The sequence below is a fragment of the Folsomia candida genome, unplaced genomic scaffold (assembly GCF_002217175.1).
Source record: "Folsomia candida strain VU population unplaced genomic scaffold, ASM221717v1 Fcan01_Sc019, whole genome shotgun sequence".
Lineage (NCBI taxonomy): Eukaryota > Metazoa > Arthropoda > Collembola > Entomobryomorpha > Isotomidae > Folsomia > Folsomia candida.
The window spans coordinates 2,553,348-2,570,881 of NW_019091211.1; the positions used below are offsets into that span (position 1 = coordinate 2,553,348).

Here is a 17,534-nt window from a genome sequence, read left to right on the forward strand (position 1 = left end):
ATATGTAAAACTATATGTAAAACTGTGAAGAAGGAACGTGTACGTGGAATAATAATCAAACGTGTATTTTGATTTTTACGGTTTTATTTGCGACTGACAATACAAATATTTTTTCGCCTTTGCGAATCGAGAATTCTTAAAATTCTTAGAATTCTTAGTTTAGTTTTTAGTGCGTCTAATAATGTGCTTGATATACGTACCTAAGAAAAACAGTGTACACTCACTATTTTAATATAAAACTGCACCACTTCACTTTTCACTGGTGCCCAATTTAAAAATATGACAGTTTCGGCAAAAATTCAATTCATAAAAATATATTGTGTATACCCAAACTCCAAGAAAATAATTCTCCCCGTCTACAATATCACCTTCTGATAAATAAGCAACCAAGTATAGAAAAACGTTGCCGAAGTGGCCCCCGTGTTTCCACAGCTCATAGCATTTGCGAAATTAGCCTCCTCCTCGTCCTTCTCTACCTTCATCTTCCACCTCCTTAGGGCCACGGCAACCGGAAAGAAACACACGACAAAGACGCCACTCACCAGCAATGGATTGTCAATCCAAGCATAAAAGCAAGCGAAATGCATTAAGCCCGCGAGACCAAGGACACCGTAGGCGAACTGAAGGGAAGCCTTCACCCCCAGCATCATGCTCAGGGTGACGTCACCATTGCACGCATCCTCCGCGTGCTGATACACCTGCGTCAACGGCCAGTTTCCCAACAGTGCGGTGGTTGTTATCAAAGCGACCGCGTGGGCCTGAGGATTCCACGTGTCGACAGAACTGTTACAAGCATTGTAAATCCCGATTGTGGTGACGTATCCCTATTGACAAAAATTTGAAAGCATGTCACAAAGAAGGACCCTGTGTGTTTTTTATTATTTAGTTTTGTGTTTCTCCTGAATATGGCGAGACTAAAGATACATGGTGGCATAAAAAACCTGGATCCCAGAACACCAACATCTATAAAAACCTATATTAACCTCTTGGCTACCAATTCCACACCTTGTGTAACGATTTTTTATCACTTAACTAAATACAATAAACTATTTTTCGAAATGTTACTTTTGCTACACATATTTGTGTAGCAAAATTATTTCTCTTAGCTCCCGATGTATTTTTTGGAAATTTTACTCTATCCGGCATTTTACAACTTGATAGATTTCCATTGACTACCAGAATTGTTAAAATCCCCGAGATAGATAATTATACACATTTGTGTAACTGGTACGCAGTGGAAAATGATATCGTTTCTAATTGGTAGCTAATGAAAATAATTCTATTACACAAATACGTGTAATTGGTAGACAAAGTAATATTTCGAAAAATGGATTTGTAGTCAAGTGACAAAAAAATCGTTACACAAATGTGTGTAATTGGTACGCAACGGAATATTTCTGAAATTTAACTGACAGCAAAGAGGTTTAGACTGATACTAGACCACCAAAAAATACCGAAGCAAATACACCCCACAAGAAGTACTTATTTTTTAAAGTGCATAAACATTGAATGTGTTATATACCTCAACAAAATTCCAGATGAGAAAGGATGCATATGGACGAGCTTTAAGGCGAACCGAGGGGTGGCTGTAGAGGCGTTGCGTGACGGCAAATATCACGACGGTGTATTGAAATCCACCTCCGTAGGAGTGAGCTAAGACGAAACCGATGGCGTCCAGGATATGGCTCCCGTACCAGAGGGCGTCCGTTATTGGGGCGGGTTTCTCCATCATCATCACGGGACCTTCGTCCTAACAGGAAATTGTATTTTAACAACTATTGAACTTTTACAAATTATGTTACACTTTTGAAAACTAAAAGCACTATGAATCCTGTGCTAAGTAAGCTATACTAAAGCCGGACTAAATTTTACCCTTTGTCAAGCTTCTAACAATTTAATAATATTGTAGAACATTCCTTGGAAATTTTGAAAATTTCCGAGAAATTTGGAGCATTTTTAGGCAATTTTGAAAATTATTTTGAATTTGGTTATTACTTATTTAAATAATGTATTTACATACATATTTTCTGAACATTATTTTTTCAAAAGTTTACATAATCCCAGTAACATGCCAATTTACCTTGTCGAAGTAGTTGTTGTACAAACTGGTAGATGGGTACAGACAGAAAAATGTGATTACGAATGTCGCCACTGTTTTAATCGTGAACGGGTTATCGACGGGGCTTAAGGCGAATAAAAATATGTAAACCGTCCAGAAGAAGGCACCCGGCCGACAGTGGGTTATAAAGTTTTTAATATCCATAGTTGCTGTGGTTACCAGGTAACCACCGAAGTCTTAACGGTGACGTGACCTATGGATTTGGTGGATATTCTACTCTATTCTGAAAAAAGGTGAAGATGAAGTGTACTTTGGAACCGAGAATGCTTGGCACAAAAGGCTGCGTGGAGACGACGATTATAAATTTCGTCCTTCCTTACACTCTATTTACATTATGAATCACTGCAGATTGAGCACAGATCAGTGCTCAAAGTAATAAGGAACTTGATTTTGTAGATGTGATCATATTATTTACAAACAGAAATTACAACGAGTTGGAAAATGCTGAGGAGTGGTAAACGTTGGGTTTTGTTTTACATATGTATAACCGTGGCAGGATTGTAAAGTAGCATAAAACACTAATTAGTGTAAACAACTTTATACAATTTTTAGTGACTTAGATATGTATTACTTGGTGTTCTATTTCCATCTTGATTTGAATCAATGTTCTCCATGTTTGGAAGAGCAACAAATTCGTAAAACTCGTGATGAGTACATAAGTTAATGAACAATCCGGTTATTTATATGCTTTTATACTCATACCTCGACTAACGATAAGTATATAATGTTGTAGATAAAATTATCACTTCAGGATATATTTTTTTAATTTGATAGCAATTTACGTTCATGTTTATCTCTTTTGAATGAAGGCCAACAGGGTTTACGAGTGCTTATTGTACGAACTAGATTATTTGCATAAATTACGTCAATTCCTTGCCTTTCTTGATGCCCCTTGTTGTCGTGTAGTTCGATTCGTAAGATTTTTGTCACGCTGCTGTTATGCTGTAAATTCACAAAGGACCATTTGACCACTTGGGATCATACTTCAATTCCAGGGTTACGGAGATGACTGACAATACGATGATGTAAAGTGTCACCCTAAGATTTGGTTGAAATTTAGGAATTATGCAGTCCAAGTTTCTTGAGGCAGTTTGTACGATGATTGGTATTGGTCAAAATATTTGAAGTCAAACTTGAAAAATTTAGAATTTATTTTTTGTAACAAAATACAAATTTACCCAAAATATTCAATATAATATCAATTAACCACCTATTCTACTCTGTTTTACTTAAATACTTTTGCAAACGTAGATAACATAACACAATATAGAGCTTTATTTTTAAGTGTAGAACGATACCAATTATTTAACAGATATAAATATGTAATTAGCAGAAGTGAAAAGTGTCTTCTTTACAGAACTTCCCTACACAAATTTCGATTTATTTCCCCTGGAATTTCTCAATATCCGAGTGGTGGATGTTGTAATCGCCAGATTCCATCCCTCCAACGATACAGTGGAATGTCAGGAGTAGGTCTGCTTGGCACTGGGGAAGGGTTGTCAAGGTGACACACATCGTTTTAATTACACAAATATAAATCCCCGCCATCACTCCCAACGTAAACAATAGGGGAATGAGCGGGATGATAAAAGCCCCCGCCGCCAAGGTCCAAGTAAGCCTGGATTTCCGCAAATTGCTTAAATTCGCCAGGGCAAAACATCCCGCATAAATTAGCGAGAACCCCGCCAGTAGAACCCAGAACTCGGCGTCACTCCCGAACTTTAGTAAAACTTGATCAGTTTCTTGATCCGCCGTTAAGTTGAAGATACTGACAGCTCTGTAATAAGTTTTTTCCCGATCTGAATAAGTTCGAACCGCCCACGCCACGAATGTCGTCATCAAAAATGCGCCCGCACAAAATAGCGTCACGACAATTTAACACGCTTCTTCGACACGTTCAGCGCTTAGGAGAAAATTTCTCTGGGGACAAATCAAACCCGGGAGCGGGACTAGGAACCCGACAACCCAAAAAATTATGCAGCCTACCATAACAATGCATAGCCCTTTGTCTTGCTCGAATCCAAATCGGGCCAAAATGAGGGCACAGATTCCGATCAGGGTCACACTTGCAGAGATCCAAATTAAGAAGGCAATCACTTTGAAGACAGTTGACGCCGGGGGAGTAGTTAAAAATATGACGAGTCGGGTCCAAACAGGGACAAGAATGCTGTGTAAGGTGATCGCTAAGACGCGAAAAAGTCCAGTGTAGCAAAATATTAGGTCGAACAAGAGGAGGGCCATGGGGTAGAAGTAGATCACGTCGCAAGGGATTAAACACCTGCTGGGGGCGTCATTCAGTTGCTCCAACAGGGAAGAGTTATTGCCTGAAATAGTGTAAAAAAATTAAAATATTTAATGCTAAAAATTACGAATTTCTGGTCTGAATCGCAAAATTTTTACGAGATTCTTATTTTTAATGTAAATTCTCTCTTACCAATTATTGCCTCATTGTGCACAATTTTGCAAAATTCTGTCCCTATCGATAATCCTGCTCTGGACGAGATTGACGAAGGCGAATGAAACCAGGACAATAAGCGTCATGACCCAGCAGGTCACCCATGAGCAGTAATGTCCACATTTGGTCCGCCATGTTGCAGATGATTTTGGGGTTAACGTGACATCGACGGGGTCACACTTGTCCGTGACCACAGTACGGAGGATGATCAGGGTCAAAATTCCAGTCGCTGTGAGGCATCCTTCCGTCACGGAGAAACAATTCCACGAGAGGGAAAGTACGAGGAGAAAGTAGACCGTGTAGAGGAAGAAACGTGTCCTCCATTCGAAGAGGAAGGCGTTGAAGGGCTCATCTGCAGGGGTGGGTGAGCAAGGGTCGGATTTTTGAGGGGGAGACTCCTCCGGGGGGACAGGATTTAGTGGGATACCGGCCTCGATATCTTCATCGTTTGGTTCTGCAGACCGTTTTTGGGCTGGTGTCCCCATTATTTTTTTGCAAAAGCTGCGATAATCCCAGCTCTAAATTTTATTTATCAAAGTAGAATTAGTGAGCAGAGAAATATTTTTTATGAATTTTTATACATATAAATGTACAGGGTCCATCAACTGCATGCATCCTCGTATGTAGATGAACTTATGTAATTGAATAAGAAATTCTCCAAGGATGCAAGAGTTGGTGGACCCTGCATGCGTAGAAAAATATATGCAAATTTTGATTCAATTCCACAAATATATATTAGAGAATCAAAATTCCTACATCTGCACATTGATTTGAAAAGCTTTACTGGTATATGAATTTTATTTTTTACCTACCTGTTAATATGTTCGAGTCAAATTCGTTGGGAATCTTCCGCAAAAAAATACCACCCACTTTATTCGCGTTGCCCATAAAATAATGGAATTTAATGTGTAAAATACTTTTAAACTGCAATATTCCACGACGTTTTATTATTATTATTTTTAATTGGTTCGTGATGAAAAGTTAGTGGTTGAGGGAGGATATGCACACATCAGCTGCATGATATGAAATTCCATGTATCTTCATTTGTAATACGCAACATATGAATTATACTGTAAGTCAGTAGCTTATTTTATAATAGTAAATATCATTGCTGTTACATAGAACGCTGTGAAGGCATGGTGACAAGACAACACAAAAAACTGGATTTATAAGACTTGGGATGCTACTCAACCCGTTGTTTCCAGTGTGAACACGGGAAGGATACAATTTTTGAAACACCATTTGGAGTGAATTTAACTCTAAATAATCTTACGTTAATAAGACTCCAAGTCATGGGAAATATTTAGACATCTAACTCCTGAGAATTGTCTCATATGTACATAAACATGTACATATTTACGTATTTATGTAGATACACACATATGTATTTACACTTACACTACACGAATTAAATCACAAGAACATATTTATATGAATATTTGCTGCACTTAATTTATTGAATTTGTACGTCCATTTCGGTGAGACACTGAAAAATGCATTAACCTCTTAACGACGAAGTACACACATTTGTGTAGTTATTTTATTTTCCGTTCACGGCGAAGTACACACATTTGTGTAGTATTTTATTTTTCCGTTGACGACGAAATACACAAATGTGTGTACTGCAGAAATTTCCTTGACACCAAAATTTCTTTAAAAAAAGAATATTTCTTCGGTATTTTGTGGAAAACTCGATGGTGAAAAGTGGATTTTTTTCGATATTTTTCACCCAAAATTTTGGAATTTTCCCTATACCGACCAATGTTAAAAAATGTTTTTTTCGTATTTTTCGTCAAAAACTCGAATATTGCAAACTGGTGGAAAATTTTAATTGGTTGCTATCAGGTATAATTATGAAATCAAAATCGTACCGAAGGGAAGTTTTATTTAAAAATCAGTAGTACGAAAGAGGTTAATTCGTCAAATTGTGAATACATTATGAAACAGTAAATTCTCAGATCTAATTATAGGTTTTATGCATTTAAATTAAAACAGTGTAATTTGTGCATTCAAAAATGATATCCGACTTATCAAAAGTTATTTTTATTTAATTCACGAATGTCTAAACATACATTTCTCAATCTAACTCAAACCATATAAATATTTCTGGCCACAAAGGTAACCTCCAAAAGTTTCGCTGCACATTACATTGCGATACCAAAACTCAAACGTTCATAATAATCAAAATTCAAAATCAAAAATATTTTATTGCCGAAACATAATTTGGTTTTTAAATAATTGAAATTCAATTCCACCCCAACTTAAAGCTGACCTCCACCTTGACCTTGAAACTTGTCCACATTCTCCCAATTTACGTCATACCCTGCCGTGTACAGTCTACCCACACTGTTCAAAAGGGCGAGCCGATCGTCCTCCTTTCTCGTCATGGAGGTCACGAAGGTGTACTTATTTTCGGCATGGGGGTCATTATTTTGCAGGATGTCCTTCACCATCTGGATGATTATTGGGTGCGGGCCGACCTCGACGAAGTGGGTCACGCCCTCGGCCAGGGCCGTCTCCACGGCGCCAATAGACATGACTGGCCCGGTCAGATGATCCAAAAAGTAGTTTGGGTCCAAAGTTTCCCACAGTTTCCCGTCCACTGTGGAGATGAATTTCGCTGTGCCGGGAACATAACGGATTGAGGAGGTTGTTTTAAGAAATTCCGGGAGGATGGGTTTTGTAAGGGAAGAGTGGTAAGGATGGTACTCCTTTATCAAGGTTTTTATCCAGTGTTTCTTGCAAGTCGCTGAAAATCAAATTTTAAAAAGTGTAGATTTTGAAATTATAAAATTGCAGAAATCGTACAGTTAGGAATTTTTAAGATGGATTACGAATTCTAAACGTTATCGCATTAAGAATGCCATAATTTTATTTATGCTGCATAAATATGTAGAATTTTTTAAATACCGAAAATTGTGCACGTTTTGATGTTTCATATTTTTTTCAAAAAGTTCTACCAATATACCTGCAAATTGGTTGACATATTTCAAATGTCCGACTACGCAAGTTTGAACAGGGGAATTAATAGCCGACACGTCCAACCACATTTCCTCCATTCCCACCGCGGTCTTAGCTTCCGCCAAAATTTCCGCGTATTTGGTCATCCCCATTTGCGACACGCAAAACGCTTCCTCCTTTATGTTCTCCGTCATCAAAATTATCCTCGTCATGATCAACTTAAAGGCCTCCTCGATCGTGATCATTCCTACAAAATATATATTTTTAAATTAAATATTCACTGTACAGTTCAGCCAATAGGAGCAATCAGAAAAAATCTGAAAGGTTTCATGGCAGGTTATTTTATATTATTTTCCAACGACCAAATAACTTCTCAGAAAATTCTTCAAGGCATTGAGAACATTAATGTTAGCTGAATATACGAAAGAGTAGGTCAATCGCATAATACCTGCAAAAACGGCCGCCCCATATTCCCCAAAACTCAACCCTAGCACATAATCCGGCTTTATTCCCCACTCCTCCCACTGCTTGAACAACGCATATTCCAATGCTAACAAATACGGGAGGAACTTTATCGGCGATTCCATCCACTCCGGAACCACGCCAGGAACGACGTCCCACTCCAAAAACGACTTCACATCGATGTCGTACTCTTTCAAGACGTGGACCGCACAAAAGTCGAAATGCTTCCGAAAAACGGGACTCTCAGCGTACAGCTGCTTTCCCATGGCGGGATAATGCGTCCCCTGACACGTGATGAGGAAACATAGCTTCGGCTTGCTGGCGGGAATTGGTTGCAAGGAATCAGCTATTTGAACGATTTCTTCAATGGTGGCGAATAAATCCGTCTTATTCCGATAGAGGGCAGCTGTTCTAAATTTCCCGGGGTGAGGGACAGATTCAAAATTTGGCGCGTTATCTAAGTACTTGATCAGTTCTGGCTTGTCAGAGGCGGACACGTGAAACAATTTGACGTTGTCCTTTTCCAAGGATTCTTTAACTCTTGACCATCCCGCCGTGTCCGGATCAACGAACGGTTTCGACATAAAGTCCATCATTCCATATGCTATTCCTGTAAAGTTAGTGAAGTTTTGAATTAAGAAGTAATTTAATTTAATTAGTGATTAATTTAATTTATGTCGTGATTAATTTACCTTCCATTTTGTCCATGTTTCCTGACTTGTAAATTGAACTTTAAATGCAAATTAACTTAACTTGATCGCATCCTGTGACTCCAATAAACTTAATTTGGACTTTAAATACGACTCCAAGCCACGACTCGTGATCCTTTTATCAATCATTTTCCTCGTTCATTTCTTTGTCACGAGTTTTATTAATGTAAGACCGTAAAACCTTATCTGTCCCAAGCATGGGGAACAATTAACCAACGTCAAACAAAATTAGAGATGTATTTATACCCATGTCCAGGGCAGTTAGTGGATTTACGATTAGCAATTATGAAGTGAGACCTTCAACTTTACTTTAGGTAGATTTGGTTGCGACAACCAAATCTACATTATCTACTTGCCCGAGACAGGCAATCTAATAATTTACATTATCATTAGTTGTTAAGTTCGGTTGATCTCTGAGATTGAGATCAAACCTACACATTAGTTATTAGTTAGTTTAGTTAGTTAGTTAGTTAGCTATTATTTACATATTAAGCGAGCCGGTCCCCTATAAAAGGACGAGCTCCAGCCCAACTTGGGATCATTCGGTTTGCAACCGTGACCGTTGCAACAACAACAACCTCCATGCAACCGAGACGGTTGCATACCTAATATATGTATGATCACTAACACTCCCATTTCCTTGAGCATGAGATTTGCTCCCGTGACGCCTGGGACGGGCAGATTGGTTTCCTTATATTTCGGAAACTAACATTATGATTATTTCGGATAGTTTGTAAGCAATATGAATGATGCTTAATTATAAATAAAACTTTATATTTTCATTATTTAACAAAACTCCCACTGGTTATCCTTCATTTCTTTTTCGTAAGGTTGTTTCCAAACAAAACCCCTTACAAAATGGCGCCCAACGTGGATTTGCTACTCGATAGTTTCTATTCTTAGGAATTTTCGAAAAGCAGGTTCAATTCCCTTTTCAAAAACCCCGATAATCCAGTGTGGTAGATTTTGAGTAGAATCTCTAAAATTAATAGTTATAATTTTTCGGAGTAGAATTTAACGGTACATGCAATTGAGTAATTTTCTGAGAATTTTCCAATCATGTCGAACGACGATGTGCGATTACTGCGTTCAAATTCAGTCGCAGAAACAGAAACAGAAATTAATATTTCTGCTTTACAAAAATCTGTAGGAAAACTGGCTAAAACAGTAGGTACGATAACCACACAACAAGAAACTATGAATACAGCTTTGGCTGATATGCAGAAAATGCTTGAAAGATTAGTTGGGTCAAATTATTCAAAAACGACAGATTCAACGTCTTCAAAAGTAGAAACAGTAGAAGTAGAAACAGATCTAGTGAAACCATTACACCAAAGTCACATTTTTTTGATAACGCTACTTTGCCTTTTCCGCAGTATATTTCTGGTAGTATGACTGTGTTACATTATTGCCAAGAATTGAAAGAATATTTTGCACTTCGCAAAATTCCAGAAAGTCAATGGCTTTTGCTAGTTGGTGAAGGATTTCCAGTTGAATCAGATACTGCGAGATGGTGGAGAGAAAGTAAATCTGATTGCATAGATTTTCCGGATTTTATTAAAATGTTGGATGCATATGAGGGGAATGAAGAGTCTAACGATAAACTCATGCATGCCTTATTTCAAAAACGTCAAAAACCAGACGAACCATTCGAAACTTTTGCATGGGATGTTTGCACGTTGTATCGTAAAATCAATAAGAGTGTTGATTTAGCGGACATAATAAGTAGAATCTTAAATTCATGTTTATCTGAATTGTCTGTATTTTTAAGACATTGGAATTACCGTGACATTTCTGAGCTAAATCGGAGAGCTCGTGAAGTTATTTACGATATGAACAAGGTGAGACGCTTGAAAAGAGAACCACTGCTGAGGGCAAGACAATCTGACCCCATTCTAAAATATGATAACACACAGTACAAACCAAGAACTTGGAACAATTCTTACAAACACAATTCTCCACAAGCCACTCAAAATAACACAAACCCACCTACTCAAACTGCTAATGTTTCTCACAATTCCAATTTACAAAATGATTTTCATTCCAATCAGAACAGTCAAAAACAAGTTCACAAATCAAACAATTCAAACTACACTACACAGAACAGTAATTCGGACAAAACTGACAAAAATACATCTCAAAAGTACACACAAAAGTTCAAGAAACAGTGTCAATTTTGCGCACGTTTTGGTCACGTTGAGGAAGAGTGCTTCCAAAAAGCTCGAGAACTGAGCTTAACACACATGCAGAGTGATAAATCTGCGCCATCGACCTCAACGGCGACCCACGCTTCGAACAAAAATAACACAAAAAACTAAACCGGGTGCAAAGCGAAGAGGGCGCTTTGCTATCCGCTGAATTATTTTCAAAAACGACCCCTCAATTACTATTAAAAATTTCTGATCGCGAAATTAAAGCTTTGTTTGATATCGGTGCTTCTCACTGTTACATTAATACCAAATTGGCAAATTCGTTAAATGTTTCTATTACCCACGAAAATTTACGTCCCGTTTTAATGGGCGACTCAAACAAATTAATGCCGAAAGGTGCATGCAATATTAAGTTTAATCTTGGTGGAAAAGAATTTATGCACGATTTCATTATTCTTGATTCGTTACCTTTTCATGTGGTCATTGGGAGTGATTTTATTAGAAAAGCTAAAATTATTCCTGATTTAGACGCCGGCTTGTGGTGGTTCAAAAACGAACCTGCTAATCTGCTTACGTTTGCTAATCACGATTTATTATGTGCTTTACAAGGCTTGTCATCTTCTCAAGATAAAGAGTTGCATGAATTATTGTCCAAATTTCCCGATGTGCTTACGGATACAATTGGCGTATGTAAAACTGACGTATGTCGACTTATCACGACGGGCAATCCTATTGCTCAGCGTGCTTATCCTGTGTCAAAGCACAAAAGTGCTATTATTGAACAGCATGTAAACAAAATGCTCGAATTGGGTATTATTCGGCCTTCAACCTCAGAATGCGCTTCTCCCGTTAATTTAGTACCAGAGCGTGGTGACTACAGATTTACTCTGGACTACAGAAAATTTAACACAACTCTGAAAAATGATCCTTTTTGCATGCCACGTATTGATACCTTGTTACACCGTTTGGGGGATGCATGCTTTATTTCGAAAATTTATTTAAAATAGGGTTATTGGCAAATTAAGATGCATGAAGATAGCATAGAAAAAACTGCCTTTATTTGTGATCTTGGAAAATATGAATTTCTATCTATGCCCTTTGGACTTAAGGTAGCAGGTTCAGTTTTTCAAAGGTCAGTAAATAAAACGATTGGTCCTGCTCGTGGTAGATTTGCTGAAGCTTATCTGGACGACATCACTATTTATTCGAAAAATTGGCTAGAACATTTAGCTCATATTGAATTTATTATGCAAAGATTGAGAGAAGCTGGTTTCACTGCAAATGTTGAAAAATGTGAATTTGGGAAGACAACATTAAAATATTTGGGATTTTTAATAACTCCAAATGGAGTTGAAACTGATCCCGCAAAGTTAGAAGCAGTTCGCAATTATCCAAAGCCACGTAACGCAAATGACGTTAAAAGATTTTTGGGTCTTTGTGGATGGTATCGTCATTTCATTGACAAGTTGTCTGATAAATCACATTCTTTAACTCGATTATTACGCAAAAATGTGAAATTTATTTGGGGAGAAACAGAGCAATCAGCCTTCGAAAATCTTAAAAATTTAGTATGTGAAGCAGTCACGCTTGCTTTTCCGGATTTCTCAAAACGTTTTATTTTGAGAGTAGATGTCTCAGAATTCGGTCTTGGTGCATGCCTCGGTCAGAAAAATATTGATGGCATTGAAAGGCCAATTAGTTTTATCAGTCGTTCATTATCTGATACAGAGAAGAAGTATGACGCATGTGAAAGAGAATGCTTGGGTATTGTATGGGCATTAAAGAAATTTGAGCAATATCTTGACGGAGTGGAATTCGATCTCGAAACTGACAACAGAGCACCTGTGTGGCTCAACAGCATGAAAGATGTCAATTCCAAGTTTGTAAAATGGGCTTTAAAAATCCAAGATTTTCAAGCATGTATTAAACATTGTCCTGGTCGGCTCAATGTTGTAGCAGATGCTTTATCTCGAGCTCCGCTACCTATTGTAGAGGCTAGCTTAATCAGTATGCGGTTTGGTCTTTTATATTTTCTTTCTGCTGAAACTATATTTGTTGAATGAGAAATATTTTCTTTTAGATCAACTTCTATTATTATAACTCTATTTTTTGATTGAATAAGTTTGAGATTCACAGGGCTCGTAATATTTATTTCTTCTATGGTACTTTTTTATAGAATCATATATATAGAGGGGACAAGTTTTTAACTCGGTTTATTTTTTTAGTGTATTTCTTTGTCTTGAGTATAGTCTTTATAATTTTAAGCCCTAATATAATTAGAATCTTATTGGGGTGGGACGGACTCGGTCTTGTGTCGTATTGTTTAGTAATTTATTACCAAAATGTAAAAAGAGCAAATGCGGGTATATTACAGTTCTCTCTAACCGTGTGGGTGATGTAGCTATTCTTTTATGCATTTCATGGCTACTGAATTTTGGGTAGATGGAATTTTTTTTATTCGCAGTTTGTCTATTCGTTACGAAGTAGTTTCTTTTATATTATCCTAGTAATTTTATAGCAGCTATAACAAAAAGAGCTCAAATACCCTTTTCTGCCTGGTTACCTGCGGCTATAGCAGCCCCCACCCCAGTTTCGGCTCTTGTGCATTCTCTACTTTAGTCACAGCTGGGGTGTATCATTAATTCGGTTTAATTACACTCTAGGTATCAATAATTTTTTATTATTTTATTGTGATGTTGACTATTATTTATCAGGTTTAGGGGCTAATTTTGAGATAGATTTAAAAAAAATTATTGCCTTATCAACACTAAGTCAGCTCGGGTTATAAAATAATCTCTTTGGGGCTGGGCTTCTACGAGTATGCTTTTTTTCATCTTTTAACTCATGCTATATTTAAATCCCTATTATTTCTATGTGCTGGGTGTTTATTCATTCTATAGGGGACACTCAGGATATTCGAGCGATAGGGGGGCTAATGATTTCTTGCCCAGTTACATCTTTGTACTTCATTATTTCTTCAATAGCTCTTTGTGGTTTCCGTTTTTATCAGGATTTTTTTCTAGGGATATAATTATTGAATTTTTTTTTCAAGGTAAAATAAATTTAATTATGGGATGCTTAATAGTTTTATCTACATTGTTTACATAACGTACTCTGTTCGCCTTTTGTATTTTTCTTTTTTTAATAATATGGGTAGCCGGTATCTTTTAAGTTTAGCTGAGAGAATTAACATACTAATTCCGATAACATTTTTAATTTTTATGTCCAGTTTTGGCTGGCGGGTGGCTTAGAGTTTATATATTTCCTATGAATTTTATTTTTCTACCCCTGTGGCTTAAATTATTGGTCGTTACTATAATTTTTAGTTTTTTCTTTATTTATTTTTCTTATTAGACTTTAAGGTCATAAAGAAAATTAGTTCTACCTCAGGTTTAGACTATTTTTTAGGTTCTATGTGACTGCTTCCTTTTATTTCTACCTTTGCTCTGACTCCTATTATTAAGTACGGCGTAAAAATTTTAAATCTTGCGGACCAAGGTTGAGTGGAGTTTTTAGGGGGGCAAGGATTTATTGACAAATCTAAGTTTATTTCTTCCAAGGCAGATGTATTAAATTCCGTAAGAATGAAATTCTTCATATTTAGTTTCTTTATGGGTGTATTGGTTTTATTTTTAGCTTAGTTTATATTTTTATAGCTTACATAAAAGAGCACTACGTTGAAGTTGTAGGGGAAGACTGAGTCTTGAAAATGTATCCCATAAAAATATATTTATTTATTTAAACATTGAAAATGTTTTGTTTTTAATTAAACTAAAATAGAAAAAAGAAAATAACGGAGTTTAACCGTTAAAATTTTAAGTTAGGGCCTTAAATTTGGCTCCCTTTTCTTATTAAAGAGGCTGAGTGCCTAATAGCCATTAACAGTGGCTCGCCGCTTCTTTGGCTTCTTTAAAATAAGGGGAGAACCCAAATTTTTCAGGTCGAAACTGACCGCGATTTTTCGCTTCTTACTAGTGTAAGATAGACTTTCACAGTACTTTCTGAATGCAACCCAGATGTTATTTTTAACTACAATCCTTTATTTTATTAATATACAATTTATTTTCAGTCTAAGGCTCCTTGGTTCCATTCATGTAGAAGTCCCATTAAAAGAATTAGATGAAGAATGTTAATAGAGTTAGAGTGTGGGCTCAATTTATTGATGTAAGAATAACTGGCAGGGGGATAACTAGAGTAATTTCTACATCAAAAATTAAAAATACCACTGCGATTAAATAGAACCGAAGAGAAAAAGGAAGTCGTGAGGATCTTTTGGGGTCGAATCCGCATTCGAATGCTGAAGGTTTTTCTCGTTCTTGTATATTTTTTTTTGCAATAAAAGAGTTTAGTAAAATTAAAATTGAGGGTAGCCCGAATGAGATAATAAATATTATTAAAATTATATTTATCTAACAAATTGAACCTTCTAATTGGAAGTTAGGTGTACTTTTTATACTATAAATATACTTTAACCTCCTCATCAGTAGATACTTATGTAAAGAAAAAGTCACACCACATCAACAAAATGTCAGTATCAAGCAGCTGCTTCAAAACCAAAATGGTGATTTCTTGAGAAGTGACTTTTTATATGTCGTGAGAGACACACAATAAGAAATGTTGTGCCAATAATTACGTGGATTCCATGAAATCCTGTTGCTATAAAAAAAGTTGACCCATAGGCTGAGTCTGAGATTGTAAAAGATGCTTCTCAGTATTCAAGAGCTTGAAGTGAAGTAAAATATACACCTAGGGTGACTGTTAATAGTAGCCCTAAGAATGCTTGGGAAAAATTATTTTCTATAATTCTGTGATGGGCTCAAGTTACTGTTACGCCTGAACCAAGAAGAATAATAGTGTTTAAGAGGGGGACTTGAAATGGGTTAAACGGGAGTACTCCCCTAGGGGGCCATATTAAACCGATTTCTATAGAAGGGGCAAGACTTCTATGGAAGAATGCTCAGAAAAACGAGAAAAAAAATAATACTTTCAGATGTAATAAATAAAATTATACCTCAGCGCAATCCCTTGGCTACAATTGAAGTGTGGAGTCCTTGAAAGGTCCCTTCTCGTCTGATGTCACGCCATCATTGAATGCAAGTTAGGGTTATAATTATTATACCGAATAAAAATAAATTTATATTTATTTCTTGGAACCATTTTACAATGCCTGTAGTTAAAATGAAAGCGCCCGTGGCCCAGTAAGGGGCCACGGACTTTGGTCTACTAAGTGGAATGAGTGGTCTCTCTTTATTATCATTACTTATTTAGTGGGGTGTAATTTCTCTAGCGTATAGTGTTGATAAACACGCAAAAACGTAAGATTGAATTATAGCTACAGCAGATTCTAGGGTTAATAAAAGAATTTGGGTTAAGATTAATCTAGCTAAGATTAAGTTAGAGGCGGCTGCTGTTTGGTTGCCCAAAAGAGTTATTAATAGGTGTCCTGCTACCATATTAGCTATAAGTCGGACTGCCAAAGTTAAAGGTCGGATTACATTTCTAATTGATTCGATTAACACTATAAATGGTATTAATAAATTTGGGGTGCTCTGTGGCACTAAATGGGCGAACATATGTTTGGTATAATTTAATCAGCCGTACATCATAATAGATAGTCATAGAGGTAATCTTAAAGTTAAGGTCAAAACTATGTGTCTTGAAGCTGTAAAAATGTATGGGAATAAGCCCATAAAATTATTTATTAGAATAAATATCAATAAAGAGATAAATGGGATAGTTCTTCCTACTGATGAGTGGGGTCCTAGCAGTATTTTAAACTCATGAAGTTTTTTGCAAATTCTTAAGGTCAATAAAAAAAATACTGCGGTACGCAATGCAAGCGCAGTTGTATGTAACAACTCATCCCATTTGGTATGTCTCGTACCCAAATACGAAGATAAAATCGCACGAATATTGCGATTTATTCTTTCAGCAATATTCGCTTGTGGATGATAAGTAGAAATGAATGTATGATTACATTCCACTTTTTGCATAATTTTTTCAAGATTTTACTTTGAAAATTAGTCGCGTTGTCAGATAAAAGTGATTTTGGAGCACCCCATCGACAAAAAATTTCTTCGTCTAAATTTTTGCGACTCTTTCTGCAGTGGCGTCAGGTAAAGCAAAAAGTTCTACCCATTTAGTGAAATGATCCACCACTACTAATAACTGCGTATTTTTCCGTTGAGTTGTGGGGAGAGGCCCATAAAATCAATTGCAAGCGTGTCCCAGGGACCACGCGTTTTGTTACCTTGCATGTCACCATGCGGTTTCGTTTGAGGATTTTTGTTTGTTTTGACACAACATGACAAGATTTTACATGCAAAATGACATCGTCATGCATTTCAAACCAAAAAAACTCGTCTATTAACCGTTGAAGGGTCTTACGATAACCCATATGACCAGAATGTTCAGAATCATGAAAATAATTTAAAAGTGATTTTCGTAAAGAGATTGGAATGAATGGATATCTGTCACCACCACTACTCTACACAAAATTCCGTCAATTTGCTCCATATTAGAAGGCATATTTGCAAGTAAGGCTTGCGTTTCACCATCAATATTTTGCGATTGTTTTACGGATTCTAATGTGATATCGGATGTTAACGTGCATAAAAAGTGTGCAGGTTTAAAGCATGCTAGAGGGTCCATCACCACTTTATCCTCTTCCGGTTCTA

The 17,534-nt window shown here is 36.7% G+C and overlaps 2 protein-coding genes and 1 long non-coding RNA gene across 3 annotated transcripts; all 3 read right to left on the minus strand.

Moving 5' to 3' along the window:
• Positions 1–62: 62 nt before the first annotated feature.
• LOC118438160 lies at positions 63–2,490 on the minus strand. The gene is made up of 3 exons (XM_035857976.1): positions 2,081–2,490; positions 1,523–1,750; positions 63–824 (listed from the first exon to the last, which is right to left on the minus strand). The coding sequence occupies exons 1-3, from the start codon at positions 2,261–2,263 to the stop codon at positions 357–359; spliced, it is 879 nt and encodes a 292-aa protein (XP_035713869.1). The 5' UTR covers positions 2,264–2,490; the 3' UTR covers positions 63–356.
• Positions 2,491–3,303: 813 nt separating this feature from the next.
• Positions 3,304–5,601, minus strand: LOC118438347. Its single transcript, XR_004836700.1, has 3 exons — positions 5,387–5,601; positions 4,554–5,092; positions 3,304–4,443 (listed from the first exon to the last, which is right to left on the minus strand). It is a non-coding gene; the product is annotated as an uncharacterized LOC118438347 (long non-coding RNA).
• A 1,160-nt stretch (positions 5,602–6,761) lies between these two features.
• On the minus strand, positions 6,762–8,603 carry LOC118438255 (malonyl CoA-acyl carrier protein transacylase-like). The gene is made up of 3 exons (XM_035858172.1): positions 7,984–8,603; positions 7,543–7,782; positions 6,762–7,323 (listed from the first exon to the last, which is right to left on the minus strand). The coding sequence occupies exons 1-3, from the start codon at positions 8,591–8,593 to the stop codon at positions 6,836–6,838; spliced, it is 1,338 nt and encodes a 445-aa protein (XP_035714065.1). The 5' UTR covers positions 8,594–8,603; the 3' UTR covers positions 6,762–6,835.
• Positions 8,604–17,534: the final 8,931 nt, after the last annotated feature.

Bases quoted from the DNA above. Each gene is read 5' to 3' on its own strand.
- LOC118438160 (XM_035857976.1), bottom strand. From the start codon at position 2,263: ATGGATATTAAAAACTTTATAACCCACTGTCGGCCGGGTGCCTTCTTC. The intron at 1,751-2,080 runs GTAAATTGGCAT...ATTTCCTGTTAG, and splicing joins ACAACAACTACTTCGACAAG to GACGAAGGTCCCGTGATGAT. The intron at 825-1,522 runs GTATATAACACA...TTTTGTCAATAG, and splicing joins TCATCTGGAATTTTGTTGAG to GGATACGTCACCACAATCGG.
- LOC118438255 (XM_035858172.1), bottom strand. From the start codon at position 8,593: ATGATGGACTTTATGTCGAAACCGTTCGTTGATCCGGACACGGCGGGA. The intron at 7,783-7,983 runs GTATTATGCGAT...TATATTTTGTAG, and splicing joins TGGGGCGGCCGTTTTTGCAG to GAATGATCACGATCGAGGAG. The intron at 7,324-7,542 runs GTATATTGGTAG...TTTGATTTTCAG, and splicing joins ATATGTCAACCAATTTGCAG to CGACTTGCAAGAAACACTGG.